At 44.2% G+C, this 24,070-nt stretch overlaps 1 protein-coding gene and 1 long non-coding RNA gene across 8 annotated transcripts in view; one reads left to right on the forward strand and one right to left on the reverse strand.

The window, feature by feature from the left end:
* The window catches only part of LOC147013160 (uncharacterized), a 27,629-nt gene extending 13,827 nt beyond the window's left edge, over nucleotides 1–13,802 (reverse strand). Inside the window, exons 1-4 of one of the 2 annotated variants that reach the window (XR_015051215.1) lie at nucleotides 13,436–13,802; nucleotides 13,084–13,174; nucleotides 2,599–2,709; nucleotides 2,416–2,449 (exon numbers count right to left, since the gene is read on the reverse strand). This is a non-coding gene — a long non-coding RNA (uncharacterized LOC147013160). The remainder of the gene's footprint in view (nucleotides 1–2,415; nucleotides 2,450–2,598; nucleotides 2,710–13,083; nucleotides 13,175–13,435) is intronic. The other variant, XR_015051214.1, reaches the window with a different exon arrangement.
* LOC147013161 (discoidin domain-containing receptor 2-like) overlaps nucleotides 1–24,070 on the forward strand; it is an 83,776-nt gene that overhangs the window by 8,082 nt on the left and 51,624 nt on the right. For 3 of the 6 annotated variants that reach the window (XM_085854778.1, XM_085854777.1, XM_085854781.1), the window contains exons 2-3: nucleotides 26–176; nucleotides 12,214–12,345. In XM_085854778.1, the coding sequence (XP_085710904.1) occupies nucleotides 12,279–12,345 (67 nt within the window). In that variant the 5' untranslated portion in view covers nucleotides 26–176; nucleotides 12,214–12,278. Of the gene's footprint in view, nucleotides 1–25; nucleotides 177–11,931; nucleotides 12,082–12,213; nucleotides 12,346–24,070 lie in introns of those variants that run through there. The other 3 variants (XM_085854779.1, XM_085854780.1, XM_085854782.1) reach the window with 3 other exon arrangements.

A 24,070-nucleotide genomic window follows, 5' to 3' on the forward strand; every position in this document is an offset into this window, starting at 1 on the left:
CTTTTTTTTTTTTCTTTGTTCTCAGACATTGCCAATGGTGTGCTCTGTGAAAGGCACGTCCAGAACAGAGAGCAACGTTTAAGCCAACAGGAGACTTGCCTGATGAGCACCCAAGGAGAGAATAATCGCTGTGAAATCATGTGACACTGGAAGACATCGTGAGGACCACAAAGGGGGTAATTAACGATGGGTTTTAAATTGTGGAGCTTTGATGTTGGCCATACGATTGTACTTTGTGATATGTGTGGGCCATTGGTGCAGATGTATCATGTTCCATCAGAGTAGCATGAAGGACGGACTGTTGTCCTGCAAATTGGAACTTCACCTGTATGATTCACTGTGACAGAGGTGACTTCATGAAGGTGTTTGCTATATGGGTCATATTCCTGCGCAAGCCATGTCGCTATGATTTGCATACACATCGTTGTTACCTGGCTTTAAACTCTGAGGAATGGTTTGCTGTCGGTGATTGTGATGTTCGCAACCTTATGATTCCTCCCTGCCGGTTTCCCCGAGCATTGTGTCGGTGGCATCTGGAGGTAGAAGATGATGCTGAACACAGAGATATCCAGTTTGGTGTAGCTATTTGTGGATAATTCTCCTTGATTGCTGCCAAACCCTCCTTTTTCACCAACTCCGCCATGTTCTGAAAACTGTTACAGGCCATGTGAAAACAAAAACCTGAAGGATGCAGCATTGACTGTCATGCTCTATTGACTTTTAATTTCTCCTCTGTTGAAGAACTTTTCTTCACCTCGGTGTGACACATCAGAGAATTGATTCTAAGGAAGGGCTGGGCAGGAAGCCAACAGAACCACTTTCTGTTCACGGAGACAGGCCGGAAATGGAGGGTGGGGTGTGGGTAGGTGGGAGTGAAGGGGGGTGGGTGGTTACCGGATGTGTTGTTATCCCCTGCGGCCCCTTTACATGCGACCCATGGACTTTATTAGAAATTCCACATCGGTCATGAAGTCAGTAAGAGGAGGGATAGCCCACTGTGGGCCTGATGAGTTGTTTTCATTAGCTGGCCAATTGTCATACTCAAGAGGAAATCTGCACCAGTTTTGTGACTGGATAAGACATGGCAGCAAAAGTTCATGAGTAATTTGACTAATGGAAGAATATTAGACTTTGTCAAGGCTCGTGACTGTCGACATCAGTGAACAACTCGTATAAGAGGTTTTATCAACTCGAATAAGAGGAACAACAAAAGTTGGTAAAGGGTTAGATTTTTACAGCGTTTGCTCGGAGTCTGGGGGATTGGCAGCTCAAACCGGACCCCGTCCAAGTCATACCAAAGACTTTTAAAATGGTACTTGCTGCTTCTTTGCTTGACCTCTCTGCATTTAAAAAGGGTAGAGCATGGACAAACAACTATAGGTTGACAACCATTGTGCAGGTGTTCAGTGCCTCCTCCTGTGTTGAAGTACTTTGTAAGGGAACTCGTGTTATTATAATGTTATATAATCACCATGGGAGAGCAAAGAAAACCTGACGTTTGAGGCACTAGCCCTTCCTTCATTGGAGCAGTCGAGGGAATTTCTCTTACTCATACGACAGGCGAGTGCCCAAAACCTCAGGTTTACTTTGCTTCCCATGGTGGGTCAGAACACCTTTGCCAAGTTTCGGTTTTTGACCAATATAATTGACCAATTGTGAAATTTGAATTGTCTGAGATGCTTGTGTCAAACTCATTAAGTGGCTAAAATAATTAACATCCTTGGAGGATTAGGATAAGTAAAGTAGATATAAATAGATGGCCAAAGTTGGAAGCAAATGGGAATAATAATAAATAAAATGGAGACCAGAGGCTCTCAAGGATACACTGACATCATCGCTATATGCGGAGTCCTACCGCTGAAATGTACTGGTAGAATTTCCACTACGGGCCGAACAACCACAGCTGTGATTTGAAACGTTCATTGATTGCACGATGCAATGTCACATGGTGAGCCGTCCAGTCCAGCATGACTTCAGAATTGCTTCTTTGTGCCTCGCTCGGGAGAAATGTCACAGGAGCCCATGAAATGTTAACATTATTACCATGTCGAATCCTTACTACAAATGTCTGCACCTCGTGCGCCTGATGTTTTTGGACAAGGATTTACGAGGAAAATTCATTCAGATCAGTCGTTGTGATAATATAACAGTATGAAAACCGTGCTGCTGCTCAGAACCCCTCATTGGGAGCCATGCATATGTTACAGAGCAGGGAAAAGGTGAATTCAGAAAAGAAAAAAAATGAGGGGGAAGGATGAGGGATAAAATGGAGGTTGTGGGGGATGAGTGAAAAAAGGAGGGAGGGCAAGAAGATAATGTGAGGACTTTGTCAGGAGAGTGGGGATTTGGGAGAGGGGTCGAGAATACAATCATTTTTGCAACCATATAATATGAAGAGCATGTTGTGTGAGATACCGGCAGTTGAGATCTGTTCGATGGTCGTGAATGTCTGTAAGGAAAATACATATTATTCTTCAAAATGCTGCACACTACCATGGCTATTGCTCTAGGGAGTTATCAGCTAGAGTTCTTACACCATTTCCCCCCCCCCTTACCCCCATAATATATAAAGCTCATTCTAACTACTCACTGACTCACTGATATTAATGATCGGTACCCTCCATATGACGTAGAAAGCTGAAATCTGGCGAGCCAACAGACATCGAAGCTGTTACACTGGGAAAAATCTTCGGAACTGTTGGAAAGCATCTGCAAATGAAAATATAAATAAATGAAAAAAAATAATTGCAGGTGAGTGACCTGAGACAATGGGAAAGCATGGTAATTTTGCATGCCGGTGGCCATCGAAGCCTATACACCGGGAAAAATCACAGAACCTTCAGAAAGTTTTCATAAATTAAAATAAATAAATGAAAAAAAACATGCAGTTGAGTGACCAGAGACAATGGGGAAGCACCGTTCGTTATTGCTTACATTGCGTAAGCATACCCCACTCGTGTATATGTCGATATATATAACAGACTGCAAGCAGAAGCTGGGGTGCATCCTACGTGCAAAAATAGTAAATATCTAAGCTTTATATTGTAACGAATCCGTGGTTCGGAACTTGCCACGAGGGAAAGCACTCGGGTCCCTCCCGAACACCCCGTCCTGAGGCTGCTGAGTACAGATAACTCCTCACACCGGCGGGTTGCCACACAACCATGAACGCCGATTGGCACTGCCAATCCTGGCAGGGTTACACATTACTCGCGTGATATCTTACCTGTGGACGGCCGAGTCAATTGGGGTTCCGTGCCCTCAGCACACACTCGGATTACTGCTGAGCGGTACAGTGAGTGTGCGCTGACGAACAAAGAATTCAGGTGGGGTACAACTTCCCATGTAACTATATACTTGTGCACTGTGTCAGACCAATAAAGGAAGACAACAAAGACAGACTGGAAGTAACAACCAACAATTATTTATTAAACAAACAAGCAAGCAATCATTTAAAAGCAAGTATTTCGAAGCAAGAAAGCAAAAAGGCACATAAGAGCACATTTAACCACAACACATATTCTTATTCAATCTTACTTACACAAAAGACTTGGCCAACATTCACTCAGGGGAGACGAATAAAACAAGGAGAATTTGAAAATGAAATCAAAGTAAAGTTTGGAAAAAAGAAAAGCCGTCTTTCCTTTTTTCTCCCTCACCTCACACAGCCCAAATATACAAGAGAATGCGGAGGAAAATGGATGGGCAAGATGGGCAGTGGCAATGTGGCACAATGTGAGATGCAGCCACGTCCCTGAGGTGCCCAGACCCAGTAGGCGAGTCCTCTCCGGTGTCCCAGATATGCCAGCTAGATATTCGACTCCCCCTCCTCTGTCTCGACTTCTTCCTCCTCAGGCCCCTTTGATGAAGTGCTGCGTTTACCCTCCTCGTCCTTCGTGGCTGACAGGATCAAGACCCCAGGATGACACTCGTGGAAAGAGTGTTTTTTTTTTCCCATTCTCTCGGGAGCCTTCTCCGTCCCTCAGCCTTCTGCTCATGAGTTATTTTCCTTCTCTTACAAGCCTTCCGCGTCTCTCAGCCATTTCTGTCTCTCTTCCTCTTCCTCTTCCTCTCGTGAGCTCTTTTATTTTTCTCCCTCGAGCCTTCTGCTCATGAGATATTTTCATCGTGGTTCGTGCAAGTCTGTCCTTATCTTTCAGCCTTCTGCTTCTCTCAGCGTTCTCTGTCTCTGAGCCTTCTGCTCATGAGCTCTTTTAGTTCCGGCTCATGCCTGCCTGTCCCTCATTGGTCCGCAGCCGATGGGGGCGGGTCCATGACGTCGCTTGTGGAAAATGCCACGTCACTCTGAGGGAATGCCTGGCACAGCCCCTGCCCTCCATTCATGCACACAAGGCTGGGACGGAAGCCCCCACCCCCTCCCTCGTGCACAAGCATCCACCCATACAGTCCTGCACTGTACGTACTGTTTCACGTGCAAGAAGCACCATCCCACAGGCCACGAACACCAATCGTCCGTCACACACCATGCCATGAACATGCACGTAAAAATGGCGAGGCACCCGGACCGAGGGATGACCGAGCGGCCTCAGGGTTGAAGGTGAGACCGACGGGGTTTAGGAGGGATTGTCAAAAGGAGCAGAGGGATCGAAAAGAACAATGGGGTGAAGAAGGAAAGATTGAAAGTAACAGAGGGGAAAGGGGAGACCTTACACTGGAGAAATACAACCGAGCCAACACATGCCCACTGAACAACCCCTCGACAAGGGACCAAGGACTGTCTACACAAAGATTAATGAAATATCTAATCCTCAGGTCACCTACGTGACCATGTATGCTTTCCTCCTGGGGTAAGTTTTCCAAAACCAGAACAATGTATTTGATAAAGTGGATTTTGCAAAACCTTTACAAGCTTGATAATGTGGATTTGTACTTGCAGGCAGCTAAATAAATCAAGTAAATCAAGAATTAATTATTAGAATGAGCTTCTTTTTTATTTTTTATTTTGTATACCTTCTCGAGGCTCGTATGAGAGCGAACACACAACGCACAGCAAGGGGGGCATGAGACAAGAAGGGTGGGAGTGGGAAGGACAAAACAGTGGGGAACAGAGACATTAGGAGTTCTGTGGAAGGGAGAGGGATGGAGTGGGGTACATGGGGACATTACAAGATGGACATTACAGGGACTTTCAAGAAGGAAAGCAGGGAATTGAAGGACGTGGGCTTGGGTGGATTATCGGGGGTAGAAAAGATCGAGGATTTGGATGGGGGATGATAAGAGGTGGTGGTGAACAGCTGTTTTGAAGGCCTGGAGAGAAGAATGTGATTGAATAGAGTGAGGGAGTTTATTCCAAAGGTGGGAAAAAAGAGGAATGAAAGAGTGAAGGTGAGCAGTGATTCATGATTTTGGTAATTTTACCAGAAGGGGGTTTTTGGCGGACCTTGAGCGCCCTGCGGATGTGGAGGGGACAAATCACAGAGAGAGCGGGGGGGGGGGCGAGGCTGGAGAGGAGACGGTAGAAGACAGAAAGACCACCAACCAGCCTGCGGTGAGAGTGTGTGAGGCCCAAAGTCAGCCTCATCGCGGGAGATGCCAATCATCTGAAATGCCTTGGTTTCCACAGCGTGAAGCCGAGAAAGGTGAGAGGCAGGAGCACTAGCCCAGAGGGGAGAGCAGTACTCCATCAGGTTGCGGATGAAAGCTTTGTAAGTGGTCAGGAGCTAAGGTGGGTCGAGGAAGGATTTTGCACGACGGAGGATTCCCAGTCGGCGTCTGACTTTGGAGGTGAGGTTTGAAATGTGGCTTTCCCAGGAAAGGTCATTGCAGATAGTAAGACCCAGAAGCTTGAAAGAAAGGACTTCTTCCAGAGGATTGTTGAGAAAGTGGATGGGGGGGGGGGTTCTAAACGGTCCTTTCAGAGAGACATAGTGAGAGTGTGAGATTTGTCCGGATTGAAAGACATGTTCCACGTGTTGGACCAGTTTGTGATTTTATCCAGATCTGCAGTGAGTGAAGAAGCTGCTGCTTGCCGGTCTGAGGGATGACAGATGGTACGGCAGAGGGTGGAGTCATCAGCAAAGAGATAAAGAGGATTTTCCAGAGAGTCCGAGAGATCATTGATGAAAACCAGAAAAATAACAGGGCCCAGAACACTACCTTGAGGAACTCCAGCCTGGACAGGAAGAGGGGGTGAAAGAACTCCATTTAGGGCCACATGTTGACTGCGACAGGAGAGGAAGTCTGCGAGCCATGAGTGGAGATGGCCTTGGATACCAAAAGAAGAGAGTTTGGTGAGCAGGGCAGGGTTCTAGACCATGTCAAAAGCACGCGATATATCTACGAATATGGCTCTGATTTCATGTCCAGCATTGAGGACCTCCATCCATTGTTGGGAGAGTAGAAGCAGAATATCCAGGGTAGAGTGACCTGGTCTGAAACCAAATTGAAGATCGGAAATCAAGCCATTGGAGAAGAGGAAGGATTTCATGTCTGAAGCGATGATGGATTCCATAACCTTGCTGATGATTGGCAGAAGGCTGATTGGTCTGTAGTTGCAGTGATCTGTTTTTGTACCTTTTTATGCAGGGCAGTAATGTTTGCTGATTTCCAAGCAGATGGCAGATGACCTTGAGTAAATGAGAGGGTGAATAGAACAGAGAGAGGGTGAACAAGAGCAGAAGAGCAGGTTTTTAGGACACGTGGGCTGATGCCGTCTGGACCGGTTGCAGAATCTGAGTCGAGGTTTGACAGCAAGCTCTCCACCTTGTCAGAAGAAAAGGACACAGAGTCCAGGGACAGTTGGGTGCGACTGGGTGAGGTGGGTCGAGAAAGCGATGGGTTTTGGACACAAGATTTAGCTGCAAGCACCAAGTTTAGGCATTCAACCTTTTCACGTGCGGTATCATCAGTGCGGCCATTTGAAGTAATGGAGGGGGAACAACCACAGAAACAGATTTGATTCGACGCCACCAGGATTTTGAGGAGGGAGAGAGGTTTGAGAGTTCAGACTTGAGATGAGAAAGATGTTGTTTTCTGGCTCTCCTGAGGGTAGATACACATTTGTTCCGATCTGTATGGAAGGAACTGAGATTACCCTCAGTTGGGTTTGCTTTCCATGAGGCAAAGGCAAGTTCTTTTAGGACAACTGCCTCGCCACAAGCTTCAGTGAACCAAGGGCGGGAGGAAGGGTAAGACAACTGAACATGAGAGGGGATAAATGTGTGCATGAGGGAGAGCAAGTTTCTTTGAAAGAATTCCCAGGATGAGTTGATGTTGGAGAAAGTAGCAATAGGAGACCAGTCTGTAAGTTTGATAGCCGCTTGTAGACCCTGCCAGTCGGCTTGAGTGAAACGCCAGACTCGACGGCGGTGAGGTGGTTCTCTGATAATAGCCAGAGAGATGTCCACTTTGACAAGGATGTGGTTAGAAGAACCAATTGGAGCGAAGGAAGAGCAGCAGATATTGTCAGGGAAATTTGTCAAAATCAGATCCAGAAAAGATTGAGTACCATTGGTTGAGATCCGGGTCGGGAAGTTGACCAATTGAGTCAGTCCCAATGAGTTGCAAAAAGCTTTTGCTGAGGTGCCATGACAGGTGAGAGAGTTATCCACACCGAGCTTACTGGCATGATGACAATTGAAGTCGCCACATATGAGGAAGAGAGAGAGAGTTTGGATGAGAAGATAGAAGTTGGTCCATGTTTTGGGATAGTGAGGTGTAGATGGAGTCATCACTGTTTGGTGGATGGTACAGTACATATAAACATGAGGTGGGAGTGGAGGGGAAGCCGTAGCCAGAGGTATTCCTGGGGGTGTGGGGGAGTGAGGGCAGTGCGAGGAGATTGAGGAATAGAGTCTTTGATGAAGAGAGCAACTCCTCCAGAGTTGAAATGAAGAGAGCTCCATATGAAGAGAGCTCTTATTTAACAATTTAAAGCAATCCTAATTTTTAATATACATATGTAAAAAGTCATTAAATAAAAGTATTGTTTGCATTCTAATGCAGGAATTTCGAAATGACATGAATGCTGAGTGAGTCCTTTTGCACATGCGCTGTTTGTGTGTTTACAGTGACTCAGCTCGGCTCGCTGGGCACTTTTAACCCGGCATTGCTAGCACAAAATCTGTGATTCAAATGGTCTTTTAAACATAATTTTAAGCATTTCGATGAAAGAGTGGCAATTTCGAGATGGTTAACCATAATTGTTCTGTTCCTGAATGCAAATCAGACTCACGAAAACATAGGAATATGGGAAATATCCATGGATGAGACGAGCCGGGTTTGTACCATTTCCTGTTAATATAATTTGCTTGTGGCAGCCTTGGTTATAACACACACACACACACACACACACACACACACACACACACACACACACACACACACACGAACAGACGCTTCTCCTTTCACCAATAGATGCAAAAATAGAGTGTAATCTCTCTTCTGGCCCTGGAACCAAACAAAAAAATATATTTATAATGGCACTCACAGTCCATACAGCTCCCACTCCCACCCACTCCCCCCAAACATGATTAATAGTAAATATCATCATTTTAAACTTACCCTGTGCATTGACAAGCCCCAGATATGGCCTGTACATTGGTGTTAAGAAGTACAAAGGTTTGGTTAGAACACACCATCTTCGGCCTTACATGGGTACACATCGTTTGGAGTTTTTGTCGTACTAATTGTAACATATCAACTCTTTGGACGAGTTTATCAGGAAGTTCTCCAACTGTTTTGTTGTGCAGCGGTACACCACTTTCTTTCAGGTATGCTTACAAGTACTTGTGGCTTGTTTAAAAGTTTTTTTTAAGTCGTTTCATTCCACAATCCTTATTTGGAAGGCATGGAAGATGTCCAGGCCACCCCCTATTTACTTCGTTACTTGAGGTTTCTGCGCATGTGCTGAGTAATCATGGCGGAAATACATCATTACGAAAGTCCCATATTGGTTGCTAGGCAGCGCTAAGAGACAGAGTTTATGATTCTAAGTCCAAAAAATGTTAAGGGGTTGATCTGGAACTTATAAACCATTGTGGAAATCAAACAGTGATTGTTACATTCTTGTATCTATTCCCACTTTGCACATCATTTAATAGCAGGGCTAATTTGAGTTATCATCATGTTAAATTAGCATCTTGCCTTTTTGTTCCATTGATTGAATTTCGATTAGCAATGACTGTTGCTCAGGAAATAGTGATTTGATGTCTGATCTGAGTTCAATTCCAGACCTTATGATAAATGGAGCACAATAGTGTATAATAGTCATTTACGGGTGGTCGCCCTTTTCCTGCAACTTAAGATTAAAACAATAATAATAAGCCAATGCAGGTCATGTACTTACTTTTACAGACTGGTTACCCTCACAAGAGGGTATTACATTTGGGTCCATTCGTTTGTCTGTCTGTCTATCTGACCACACATAATGTACTCATATAGGCCGCAAACGCCACCTGGTGGTAGTTTGCCCATATTACAAGTTATCTTTTTCAGCCAGTACCTACCCTTTTTGGAGGGTATGGAGGTTGTGGTGGATTACTGAGAAAAGACAGACAATATGTACAATCTTCATACCTCCATAAAGTACATGCAATTAGAATGCAAGCACGTCTACAAAGGATGTACTTTAAGAATGTGAATATGTCTATAAAGTACATACTCAGAACATGAATCATCATCAATGCATCGTCTCCACACCACATAAAATATCCACAACCACACAACACCACGCAAAACAAGTCCTGGCAAGGGGCTGCAATCTCTGATTACTCTTTCTCGTTTTGCTTTGAAATGCGGTTTGTGACTTTCGCAGTGTCAAAGAACACGGTGGAGATACCTCGATTTGGAATCAAACTCTTCATGTGTTTATTGGCCGTTGCTATGTTTTTATTGTTCACTTTGTTTTACGCTATCAGGGGAGACTTAACGCGGCGCATGGACATGATGGTTTGCAAGGCAGATCATTCTCGGATTATCTGTTCAGCCATGTAGTCCATCTGCTAGTGTCTGTGGGATTCTCTCTGTGGACCCGTAATATCTCTCTCTCTCTCTCTCTCTCTCTCTCTCTCTCTCTCTCTCTCTCTCTCTCTCTCTCTCTCTCTCTCTCTCTCTCTCTCTCTCTCTCTCTCTCTCTCTCTCTCTCTCTCTCTCTCTCTCTCTCTCTCTCTCTCTCTCTCTCTCTCTCTCTCTCTCTCTCTTTAAGTATGTAATCCTTCCACAGGATGTTGAAACGATGCTGTTGTTCCTCCTGTGGAGTCAACAAGGTAAACAGGATGCAGAAAGGTAAAAGAGGGGGAGAAGATAAAAGGTTCTAAAGCTGGCGAGGCCTGAGGCCTTCGATGTTTCAGCGGCTGATGTCCAGGCCAGGAAATGGACAGATGCTGCAGACAAAGCCCAAGACTGCATTGGCATGGATGCATAGACTCTCCATGATAGCAAAATGGCCAAAAGCAGCTGCAATTTGAGGCCTCAACAAATACCAGATTATGGCAAGCAATCTATTTTTTAAAGGTTTTTACATTCCCTTTTAAAATTTCATAAAACCTTCCATTAGACTCATAAAAGGGGACTAACAAGTGAGGGTGAAATGCCATACTGACTATGGTTTGTACAATGGATGAAATCGACAGAACGATCAATCGAGGTATGGTCACCTCTGTGGGAAAACAAGGAGAAGCTGACATTTCAAGCATTAGCCCTTCATCAGAGTGGGTGGTTTCTCCAAATGTTATTCTGTGGATACTTATAAATGGAGAATAAATAGGGAACTGTAGGCGGCATTATGGACTTCGGTTTTCTTTTTTCAAACGGTGACCTCAGGCTCATGGAGGGCATACAGACAGACGTGCAGCGCCAAATGCGGAATGATGTGGCCCGCTCGCTCGTGGCCCCAACCAACATCCATGTGAATGCTTTCTTTGGGGGGACATTTGAAGAGTGAAGTCATTGCAATAATGCCACAAACCCTTGCGTGAGGCCGACGGTGAAAGCTGTGCAATTTCTACAACTAGATCAGCAAGGACTCAAGTCAAAATATATGACGTTGGGGAAAATGGTGATCACTTGTTCACTGCAAACACACCTCTGAAAACATTGTTCCTCTTTGATGAATGTTTTGCTGATTTACATACATATTAAAACCTTTTCAATATCAATTATAAATATGTCAATATTTTGTGGGACACCCTGTATCTCATGCAGGACAGGAGAGGTAAGAAACATCATTTTACTTTCATATGAATTTCAGCGACTGGTAGAGAATGGTGAAATCAACAAAGTATCTATGGGATTTAATCCCCTGGATTCCATGCAAACTTTGATAAGCGAGCATATAAACTATGTGCAGGTGAGAATTTCATTAAATAACCTCCACCGATAGCTTACAGCATGCAATGACCTGTGTGTGTGTGTGTGTGTGTGTGTGTGTGTGTGTGTGTGTGTGTGTGTGTGTGTGTGTGTGTGTGTGTGTGTGTGTGTGTGCCTCTCTATCTCTCCTATCCTGCCAAGGGTAGACACCATGATGTTAAAGCAGTTTAAGGACATGGGTTATACCGGGAAGTTTTCCATTTTCTTCCCAACATAGAGCAGGAATGTGGAATTTTGCCGAGGTACCAACGCACTATGGACTACTCTTTGCAAAGGATGCCATGGAATCTTTAATAGCCACCATGCTGGCAGACAGGTTCTCCCCCTGACCCCCAACTTAACCCCCAACAGCCAATGGACGGCATACTCATTGATGCAATCTCCCTGCTTGAAAAACAACAGGGTGACGTTTATCATTGAGTCAGGATTCAAACCCAAACCAGACAGATCAATTCAAAAGGCGAGTGTGATTCAAAGGCGAGAGCTACCTCTGAGCTGTCCTGCCAGCCAACCGACTGTGTAACCACAGCCAAAAGTGTCACGTTTTGTTCAGCTGTCTTTCATTGTGTCCATGTGCCAACAGCTGCAAGCACTAAGCGGAGAGAGAGAGAGAGAGAGAGAGAGAGAGAGAGAGAGAGAGAGAGAGAGAGAGAGAGAGAGACAGAGACAGAGACAGAGACAGAGACAGAGACAGAGACAGAGACAGAGACAGAGACAGAGACAGAGACAGAGACAGAGACATTTTCATGGCAAGTATGAGTCTGCCTATTTGCTTAACTGTTATTATTATCATTACTGTATATTATTATTATTATTATTGTCGTTAAAGTTATTATTAATCATTACTGTTGCGTTTCCCTGAATGCTGGTCTATTCTATCCGTAGTGAAGAATCATTCACCTTGAGAGTGTGAGTGGACTTTGGGGTTGTGAAACGTTTCTTCATGGTTCATGGCTCTTCTAACATTCAGCCTTCTCTCCTGGCTGGTGGCGGCTGCTTTGTCCCAGGTGGACACAGGTACACGTTTCTTCAGCCCTGTCTCTTTTTTCCGCAATTGTTCCAAAGAGGTCTCTTTTGCTCTTTTGATTGGGTAATCTTTGGGACATAAAAGGTCCTCTTAGTCCCTTTTAGGTTATAATTCCTGTTGGTCATTTGAACAATTCCTCATCTTTTAGAAATCTCAGTTTTCAATCCCATATCCTGTATTGATTTGCCGATTAATAATACAGTTCCCTTATAAGCAACTTCAGCCCAGGAAGAGGCCATTCGGCCCATCAAAGCCTGCGCTCTGATTGCCAACCTATGATTGTTTGTCCATATACTCTATCCTTTTTTAATGCTAAGCGTCAAGCAAGGAAGCAACACGTACCATTTTTAAAGTCTTTGCTGTGGCTAGGTTGGGGTTCCAACCACCGATCTCCCAGATTCAGAGCGGACGCTCGAACCATAATGCCACCGGGTCGGGTGTGTCACATATTCCATGTCCAGCTATATTCCATGTAAAACTACAACTACAGTACATGATCTAATGTCCTTATTTTTCATGTAATACATCTACAAGATGTCACAATCTTTAAATCAGTCCATCCAAAAATCTCAGAAACGATAAGTGAGAGCCTGGCCTTGTAGGCCTCAAACATTGATTCAAACCCTGAGCTTCGATTTGAACATTAGGATGTCCGTGTCACAGGATCGCTACGTCGCACGCTCTTTACTAAGCATGAACGGTCCACCATTGTCCGAGAAGATTCGTACCGTAACATCTGTTTTCCATGAAGCAGAGCAGCATTAAGCATCGGCAGAGGCCTATTGGTCCTGTGTTGCACATTTATACCAATGGCATGGCCTGCAGATATAAATGTTGCATCAGATTGGCAAATTGTAGCAAAAACCCTCCGCACCGTTTGACCAGCACCCATCCCCAGATGAAACGTTACTTGGAACCAAAACACAGACACGTGTTTGCAATTACACACTTAATATGGTTTCTACACAGTCGTTGAGGCATGCAAGGGCAAGGGTTCGCTGTAAGCTCTGAGAAAGTTGGATACACATAGTGCAAAGCTCTGCTAATTTGTCCAATTATTTTTGTTTTTAATCAACGTACCTTCATTTTGATGCCAACGTGGTTACTTGTTTGGTTTTCAAGGGTGGTTTCGTTTGCTGAAACTTTGACCAATGAGTCTCATCATATGCTGAGTGTTTTGACGGACCATGAAAGTTACGGGTCCGTGAAGTTATCACTCTTTACCCAATTCAAAGTATGGATTGTACCATTACAAAAAAGGGGGAGTTGTGGATTGTATCATTTGAAAAAGGTGGGTGAATGGGGTAACCGGTTGAATTGGGTAGGAACCCTGACCCTAACCATAACTACTCTAACACTCGCCATAGCGACTCTAACCCAACCCCAACCCCATTTACCTCTTGCATTATGTTTCTCAGGCCATTACCCGATTCATCACGTTTCTCTATTCACCCCTTATTCACAGTTCCCCTATTCCTACCCGATTTAATGAAAGTAGTCATATAAGGTTTTATGTGCACCCCCTTTCTTCAACGGTACAATCCACAACTCCCCCTTTTTTGTAATGGTACAATCCATACTTTGAATTGGGTAAAGGGTGCCAACTAACTTCACGGACGTGGAAGATGCCTCAATTCCCAGAAACCTTTGAGATGTCTTTTTCCCGACAACTAGAGCAGGCCGTATGAAAAGTGTAATTGTGAAGGGGTGGGAGAAGAGGGTAGTAGTATGTGCACATCTGGAAAGCATATCATTATGATCATTACAGTTTATACAATCCTTGTATAGGATTGAATGGGGAGGGGTGGGAGCAATCGGGTGGGGAAGATTGTTCTGAAAATACAGACCGTTTTGCATGATCTTGGCACCAATGGTTAAAGAAGGATTACACTCACTCCGTGCTTTAAAAGCCATGGTTATGCTTTCTTCTTATTGTTATTCCTCCTATTACTACTATTGCTTTATTTGTTTATGGGGCTCAGCTCTTCTTTTTTTCCTCTACATAGTTTTTTGCTTTGAACTGGCACGATAGTCTAGCCTAGAGGTACGTAAACTTGCCTCTGAACTCTCTAGCCTGGGTTCTAATCCTGACATCTATAAACTGTCATCCCGGTGTTTCACAGGCAGGGTGATTCATCAATGTGTGTGCCGTCGCTCGGAAGGTCGTTAAACTGGGCATCCCATTTGCCAGCATTAGTTGGTGAACGTTAAAGATCCCAAAGTGTCGTTCATGAAAAATAAGCGAGTTATATTTGGAACTCTGAAAAAGTTACCCATTTTTTGCTCTAACTTACTTAATTGCTGAAAACTTGCTGAAACACTTGTGAAAAAACTTGTGACACTTGCTGAAAACTGCATCGAAAAGGAGGAACATGTGTGCTGTGTTTCTTGTTTTTCAATCTGAAAGTTTTGAAGGGCAAAAACTTATGTGAAAAGGGAAATACAGTATATTTTAAGTCACCCCCATCCCACCTCCCACACCCTTTATAATACAAAGATGGCCCGTAGCCAGTGACTGCCTAGATGTGAAATTCTTTAACACAACGACGTGTTCCAAATGTAATATCTGAGTCAAAATGTAAAACAGATAAATATAAGAGTATGTATGAGTTCAAGGACATGTGAGAAAATATTTAATGCAAAGAGGAACAATTGATTTGAAGTAGGAAGAAGCAATTAAAGATATCGATGAAAGTATCAATGTTTCATAATGCAGTGTATGCCTGCTGTTGGCTTAATTGTTAGGGTGGTGGGCTTGGGATCCTTGGATCCTGAGTTCAAATCCCATTCGGGTGCTGAATTAATACCAGGTGGGGTTGACTCTGCCTGTCATCCTTCTGAGGTCAGCAAAATGAGTGCAAACTTGCTGGTATCCTGTGTTGGAGTGGTGACCCATCCAGGATTGTGCCCAATAGCCAAGGAGACTGCTTATGCAGCACCAATGCTCTGCACAGAGTATGGTCCCGATGGATGAATAATGCAGTGTAATAGCACAAAGACAAATCCTCCTACTTTAAATAAAACAAATGTATGTATGTATGTATGTACACTGTGCAGGCAATGGTCCAAAAAATGGAAACACCAATGTAAGGTCACTTAATAGGATGTTGGGCCACCACATGCAGTCAATACAGCCTGTATACACCATGGCATAGAGTCTACTATCATCTGGAATTCTCCAGGAGGGATGCGGTACCAATCTTCCATGAGAAAGTCATAAAACTCACACCTGTTTTATGGAGGTGGAAAACTGTCTCAGGCATCATTCCAAAATATCCCATGGATGCTTGATTGGGTTCAGATCTGGTGACAGAAGATGATGACAAGGATAACATCAGTGTCATGGTCATCAAACCATTGGGCGACCACACGTGCTTTGTAGATGGAGGCGTTGGGGAGGGTGGGGGGGGGGGTCTCCTCTCGCAGCCATGCTAGCCATAATTATAGGCAACCAGACCTGTGCAGCATTTTTATACATGGCCCTAAGCATGCTGGGATGTTATTTGCTTAATTATCACGTGGGCCACACTTGTGTGGAAGCCGTTGCTTGGTGTCCCTCATTTACCCAGGTGTTTCCATTTTTTTGTCCACTGTCTGTATGTAAATCTGAAAATCATAGAAAAAAAATAATTCTCCCGAAGGTGTTTCTCATAAAATAAATAAGGGGGTTGGTTTCAGGCCTTGTCGAGGTGAGCGTGGTGCCCCCACCTAGATTTTAAGGGGTGAACAAGCAACAATTTCCCCACGCACAACATGCTGTGAGGTGTTTCTCCGGTCGGTACGGGCAAACTTGGAATTTGCGTTTCCAGGATCACGGAACGGATTCCTCTTTCCACTGGGAGGGTGAATCGAATGAACTCTAACAATTCTCCGAGAGGGAGTCCTCGTGAGTGCTTCTATGGAAATGATGAGAGAAACCACATACATTCATCACTCTCTAGATTTCCAGCTCCAACTGTGACACAGACTTCATCCAAGAGGTTTCCAGCTCTCAACTGACTCTTCTCTATGATGAAAGCAGCAGTGCATGCGTCCGTCCATCCGAGTTCCACCCATTGGTTGGACAGTGTCCCTGACTCCAACCACAATTCCGATATTACAGCCACCGTGTTGGTGCTTATTGCTATGTGAAGTTGAACACTTGTTCACAATCGTCATGCCCTCCCTATAAGTTTTCCCTTCAATGTAAAATGACAAAAGTGACAGTTAAAAAATATTTTGTGCCAATAAGCCTTGTGAAGTTAGGCCTCAACCATCGAGGCAGCATTCTGTTGTCTACACACCACCGAAATAGCTATGTGGCATTCTCTCAAGCAGTGCTTTTACCACAGAGGTCATGCAGGTCCTTGCTATTATTTCTGACTATTTTCTCTTAAAATTGTGACTTGGACAGGCAACTGTGATGGGTTTCTGTGAAGTCGGTGATACCATGATGGGAGAGTGGAAAGAGTTAAATGGTCCACTGTTTCATTGTGGGAATTCCCATTTGCTTTTATAAGCGGGAGGAAGGTGAGGGGTGGGGAAGAGTAAAGATGGGACAGATTTGGAAGAGTGAGGTTGAGGCTTTGAGTGGGGGTGGGAGGAGGGTGGTTGAGGAGTTATGGTGGAAGGAAGGGGGTTGAGGAGTTGTGGTGGGGGAGGAGGTTTGAAGGCTTGAAGTGGTGAGGATTGATGCCTTATGGCCAGTATGGGGAGGGTAAATACTTGGGTTTGGGGGGGGGAGAGCAAAGATGCGATAGGGTTGGGAGGGGGAGTTTGGGGTTTGGGGAGGGGAGGGCTTTTGAATTGTCAGAATAGCATGTGTAAGTTTACTCACAGTAAAAATGTCACTGTAGGGGGATGACACAATCACTATCGATAATGTGATATTTTTAACTGAAATACCATTTTTCATCGTCTACCTACATGGGAACCCAAAGGGCTGGGAAGGTATTGAGTGCATACCTCTGTCAGGCTGAACAGTTTACATTTTGTATCCCACTGATAGGCCATATCTGAATCCGGATCTTCCCCAAAATCTCATCAATCTGTTCTTACCACACACCCAACCTGTGCACTACTGTAAGTTTTGTCTGAATCCGTCCATAACTTTTTGAGATATTCTGCTCACATACAGACAAATAGGGGTGAAAACATAACCTCCTTCCACCTTCGATAGCAGAGGTAATCGGGTAACAAGAGGTGGGAGCAGAGGGGAAGAAGCAGCTAAATGTACTCCTATGGGTTTTGAGGTGTAAGAACAGTACACGGACAAGTGAGAAATGGATGTCTTGATGGAAATTGCAACTCACTTGCCAGGACAGGGTTCAGGCCTGTCAAAAAGGGGGAGACAGTAACCAGGGAGAGACACTAAGGAGTCAGGGACATCATGTGGGAGGAATGATTCTGCTCAGCAGATGATGTCCGGTTTATTGGCAGCAACCTGGATCAAAAGATCTGTCAGCCTGGAGCAGAGGCCTCACATTTTGAAGTACACACATTTCGGGACAGGGTAGAAGGAGCTGTTGGCAGGGTGCAGGAATGTGGAGAGCAGGTGGGGGAACGTGGAGTGGGGGTGTGGCAACGTGGAGTGGGTTTGTGGCAAGGGGAATCTGAGAAAGGTTGGGGTGGAGCTGGGAGGGTGTGGGGTGGGGAAAATTGAGGGGGGGAGCTGGGAATGGGCAGGGTAAGGGAGAGCTGGAAAGGGGTGGGGTAAAAATAATGATGGGAGGGAGTGGGCAAAGGGCAAGATGGGAGGGGGCAGGGTGAGGGGAAGATTGGTGGGGATGATGCAATGAGGAAGATGAGAGGTTTGGTGACAGGGAAGTAGGGAGGGGGCAGGACGATTGGGAATCTGGGATGGTGGGGTTGAGTAGGAAGCAGAAAGGAGGGACATGAGGTGGAGGGATGATGAAATGTGGGGAAAAGAGAAGCGGTGGGGTTGGGAGGATGCTGGCGTGTAGGAGATGATGATGGGGAGGGTACTTACGCAGAGGGGTTTGAAACCATAAATAGACATGATAGGGAATTGATGGCCGTGTGCTGGCAACCTCTGCAGAGTGGACTTCTCATGATCCCCAATTCAGATAAACGAAGACAGACATCACAAAAGGAGTGAAATGAGGGGTTGTTGAAGGCACAGAGGAAAGTTGCACAGACACTCACAAGGACACAAGGTACGATAAAAAACAGAGAATTGGGTGAAAACGCAATTAACAAACAATGCAGGGATGAAACAATAACAGAAAGACACAACAGATCTGATCTAGAAAAATTTGCTATGATGAACTACAAGGAGGGACGGATGAGCCAATGTCCAACCCTATGCTCCATTTTGTGTCTTTTGATCCCCACCTCCCTTCATCTGGCACTTCAACCCTTCTACTCCTTCCATTATACCCTCCTACTTCTGCACCCACCCCTCCCTTTGTTATTCCCCCCCCCGGAGGGAGGGAGCGGGATATTGTAATCGTCCAGTTTGTTACTTACGAAATCTAAAGATTTCATAAGTATATTGATGACTTCCGTCATCTGTTTGTGTGTTTGTTTGTGTGTGTTTGTTTGTAGGCACGATAACTCGGGAACAGAAGAAGCTACCAATGTCAAATTACACCACGTGATTCAGGAGGGCGATGGCTAGTGCTGATTAGATTTTGGTCAAAATCGGTCAAAGGTCAAGGTCACAGTGGGGTCAAACATTCGATTTTTGATGGTTTGGAACAGAATCATTGGAGAAACTTCTGGTTTGCATCACTTCCTTCTCTAGAGACAGCTTTTATTAGACAAGGCCAGAGGTCAAGTTGACGATTTCGTAAGTACTAGTCTATGACTGCTTGTTACTTAAGAAATCTAAAGATTTCGTAAGTATATTGATGACTTCCGTCCTCTGTTTGTGTGTTTGTTTGTGTGTGTGTTTGTTTGTTTGTGTGTTTGTTTGTAGGCACGATAACTCGAGAATTGAAGAAGCTAGCAATGTCAAATTAAACCACGTCATTCAGGAAGGTGATGGCTAGCGCTGATTAGATTTTGGTCAAAATCGGTCAAAGGTCAAGGTCACAGTGAGGTCAAACATTCGATTTTTGATGGTTTGGTACAGAATCATCGTAGAAACTTCTGGTTTGCGTCGCTACCTTCTCTAGAGACAGCTTTTATTAGACAAGGTCAGAGGTCAAGTTGACGATTTCGTAAGTGCCAGTCTATGACTGCTTGTTTGTCTGTTTGTTACTTACGAAATCTAAAGATTTTGTAAGTGTATTGATGACTTCCGTCCTCTGTTTGTGTGTTTGTTTGTCGGCATGATAACTCGAGAACGGAAGAAGCTACCAATGTCAAATTATACCATGTGATTCAGGAGGGTGATGGCTAGCGCTGATTAGATTTGGTCAAAATCGCTCAAAGGTCAAGGTCATAGTGAGGTCAAACATAATTCCGTAAATTCCTATGGAGAAATGGAGTATTTTTGCTTCGGTCGACGTTACGAGTTCGTTTTAACTTCGATTTTAATTTTGTCTTCGGTTTTTGCGATCGCTTAGGTGATCATCGATGACACTCGGTTGTCGAAATTCTGGTAAAAATCGGATGTTTTGGAGATGTTTTAAGATTGTATAAAAATATTTCACTCGGCGTGTCACGGCTCGTCATGTGGTGCAGTGTGCTCGAGCAGACGCATAGTTGAGTCACGTAAAGGTTTTGCATGTGCGCGCTGATGGTGTTTTCGATAAAGATGGTGTTTAATAGTCATTTTTTTATCCCAATAAAGGTTATCGTCGCATGCCTGACTCGCTAAGCCGTCGGATTATGTAAAGATTGTTGGTGGATGGCCGAATATTACGGTTTTGTGACTTTGATAAAATAACATTAAATAATTGCGTGGAGAAATGGAGATTTTTAGTTCGGTCGATGTTACGAGTTCGTTTTAATTCGGATCACAATTCTGTTTTCACTTTTGGTAATGGCTAAGTATGCTTAACACTCGGTTGTCAAAATTCTGGTAAAAATCGGATGTTTTATGAGATTTATGTCAGGTGTCGTATCTGAGGCTTGACTGAAGATTATGCTAATGAGGGGGGTTGTAACACACGGCATTACGCGCTCGTTTTAAAGTCAATTTCAATCCTGTCTTCAATTTTGGTAACGGTTAAGTATGCTTAACACTCAGTTGTCGAAATTCTGGCAAATCGGATGTTTTATGAGAGGTTTGGTACAGAATCATTGGAGAAACTTCTGGTTTGCGTCGCTACCTTCTCGAGAGACAGCTTTTATTAGACAAGGTCAGAGGTCAAGTTGACGATTTCGTAAGTACCAGTCTATGACTGCTTGTTTGTTTGTCTGTCTGTCTGCTAGCAACTTTATGGCAAAACGCCTTTAGCAAACACTATCAAGTTTAATCCACAGGTGGGCAATGAACCTTGGACGACCCCATTAACTTTTGGGTCCAATTGGATCAAAGGTCAAGGTCAAGGTCATGAAAATATCAAAATTGTTTTTCGCTCATAACTTCGTCAAAAATGATCTGATTTACTTCAAACTAAGCTTATAGTGAACTTTATTCTATTTGTCATTTCTAATCTTACCCATTCCTATAGTGAAAAATGCATATTTGTGGAGATCGGTCGGGTCCGATGTTTTGGGGGTTATGGTCATCGGTCAAAATTACAAGTTTTCCATTAAAACTAAAACATGGTTACGAAAATACAACTTTATGGGAAAACGTCTGGCTCAAACACTGTCAAATTGTATCCACAGGTGGGTAATGAACCTCGGACGACCCCATTAACTTTTGGTCCAATTAGGTCAAAGGTCAAGGTCAGGTCACGAAAAGGTCAAAATCATTTTACGGTCATAACTTCGTCAAAAATGGTTTAATTGACTTCAAACTAAGACGAAAATATTCCTAATTCTATTCCTTAAAATCAACATTCAGGTTAAGGATGTATCAAATTTAAATTTGATCCCCAAAATACCTTTATGCCTTAAATGGGCCGGATTTGTTGTGCCTGGCACCACTTGTTATTATTTTTACCTCCACCAGCGAAGGTGGACGGAAGTTATGTTTTCACCCCTGTCTGTCTGTCTGTCTGTTTAACTGTGAGCAGGATATCTCAAAAAGTGGTGGATGGATTGAGACGAAACGTGGTGGAAAGTTTGGGGTGTGACAAGGACGAATTGCTTTGATTTTGGTGAAGATCCGGATCCGAGAATTTTAAAGTGATTTTTTCACCATTGAGAGATTGGGCCAAAAAGGACATATCTCGCACGATATATCAAAAAAGTTATGCATGGATTTGGATGAATCTTGGTGGATGAGTTGGGTAGGTGACAATAACAAGCCCGTTCGAATTTGGTTCAAGTCCGAATCCAGATCCGGCCGATCAGTGGGATACAAAACGTAAACTGTTCAGCCTGGTGGAGGTATGCGCTCAATGGAGTGTCATTCCAGGGATTATCAAGTCAAGCACAAAGATGTTCTTCAAATCAATTCAAGGTTCCCTCCTCTGCACCACAGCAATGAACGGACAAAACATGTGCACGAGTTAAAGAAATCATTCTTCAGGAATTTCGCCCTTCCTTTCCTTGTGTATGCAGCAACTTGGCTGCGGGTTTCATCATTTGCTGGGAGCATGCTGTGCTGCTGATGCTGTGTCCCCCCTGTGCATTAGAATAGAGCAAGTATTTCAAATTTGTTCATGGTGCTGGCGATAGCTCACCGACTCTTCACGAAGGACACAGTGGGATCTTAACACACACTAACTCATGCTGTCAGAAGGATCTCCTAGTTTAACGTACATCCGAGGGACGACGTACATATTAATGCCTCGACTCCGTTGTGCCTGTAAAAGTCCAGTATGACAACTTACATCTGGGCCAAGATTCGAACCCAGGCTAGAGAGTTCAGAGGCAAGTTTGTACTCCTCTTGGTGTCTGCAGCCAATTCTGCCAATCCCAGGAATTTTATGAGTAGACCTATATTGAAGTGAAACAACACTGATTTCAAAAACCCCAGTCCATTTACTGGATCTGATCATGATCTTCAAAGATTGTCATTCCAAATCCTCGAATCGAAAATTCAACGTTTATGATCGACATCCCAGTAATTTCGGTGGAGCTTCACCATGAGCCAAAGCGCGTGTATGTGACATCTCACGTGCTTTGATGGACAACTGTAGATCTCCAAATGCTTAAGTAACGTGCCGTGTTTGACAGCCATCATTCAGCGAGCAGTACAGCCAGCTCAACCTCGTGTGACAAACGTTGCACGAAGCTATGTGAATATTTCGAGTTGGGAGGGGATAGTAGTAGCAGGGGTATTGGGATGGGCGGTCACGTGCAGAAGGATGAGAGACAAGCAGCTGTGTTGAGTGAGGTCCTGCATACCTGGTCTGTCTGTGCAGCTGTTTAACTTTACATAATAATCATTAGATTCATTACACTTTGTGTATTATACCCTCTTTTGCTTTTCCTCGTGTTTGGGTTCATGCCAACACTTTACCATATTGTTACTGTTTCAGAGCTACTGAGTTCTAATATGAAGATTTTTTTTTCTTTCATGTAAACAAAGAAAGGATACCAAGGACACAATTGTGAATCAGTGAATATTAAGTCAGTCCTGCAACTGAACCAAATGTTTGTTGGATCAAGATCGATGTCTCCACCCACCATGCATGTCATCAATTGGGTCAAAGCGCCTGACCACACTCCCCATCGGGTCTGAGTTCATCTGAGGATGGAACAAAAATCATCAAAGCAGAAATGGCTTGTTCTTTATCTGATAAGTGTTTGTCTTTCTATGTGTAACACAGTCGAAGTAGTAGTAGTTGTACTCAACTACTACCACTACTACTGCTACTGCTGCTGCTGCTGCTGCTGCTACTACTACTACTACGACTACTACTTCTACGACTACTACTACGACGACGACGACTATTGTGGACCATCCTCTTGAACAGAGCATTGCAACTGCCAAATTAGTTTTTCCATGGCAATTTGGCACAATCTTGGACCAGTCGCCACTACGACCATTACTTGGAGCACAGCTGTGCCACTGATGTAGTGCCCCTTTTACCAGTACACTGGTACTCATTTCACCGACCTCAGGAGGACGACAGGCTGAGTCAACCCCACCTGGTGTTAATTCAGCAGCCAACGGGGCTTGAACTCAGGATCCTAGGATCCCAAGCCAGGCACCCTAAACACGAAGCCAACACCAGGCTTGGTACAACAACTACCACCACTACTACTACCACTACTACTGCTACTACTACTGCTACTGCGACTACTACCCTAATTCTTCCCACCTTCTTGTGGGGTCAGCTGGGGAACTTTTTTTAAACGAAAGACTTTCGTGAACTGGGTGATCAATACGGACGGTCAACTGAAGGAAACAGGAATTTGGAATTTGTCCAAGGTGCCAGCGATAGCTCGCCTACTCTTCCTGAAGGATCTTTAACGTCCACCAAGCAATTTTGGCAGATGTGGACAACCAGCTTAACATCAATCCGAGGGACGGCACACACATTGATGCATCACCCTGCCTGCGAGACACCAGAATGACAGTTTATAGCTGTGTCGGGATTCATACCCAGGCTGGACAGCTCAAAGGCGATAGATAACGTTGTTTAAATTACTTATTACGTCTACTATAATTGCCAATTAATTTTGCTTTAATAACCTGTGTTACGAATTGCTCTTTTGTGCATTCAAACATATTCTTCCACATCTTCGAATTGGTAAATTGGA

This window comes from Eptatretus burgeri, chromosome 14, assembly GCF_056783735.1.
Source record: "Eptatretus burgeri isolate ZD-2024b chromosome 14, Ebu_testis_v1, whole genome shotgun sequence".
In the NCBI taxonomy this organism is placed as follows: domain Eukaryota; kingdom Metazoa; phylum Chordata; class Myxini; order Myxiniformes; family Myxinidae; genus Eptatretus; species Eptatretus burgeri.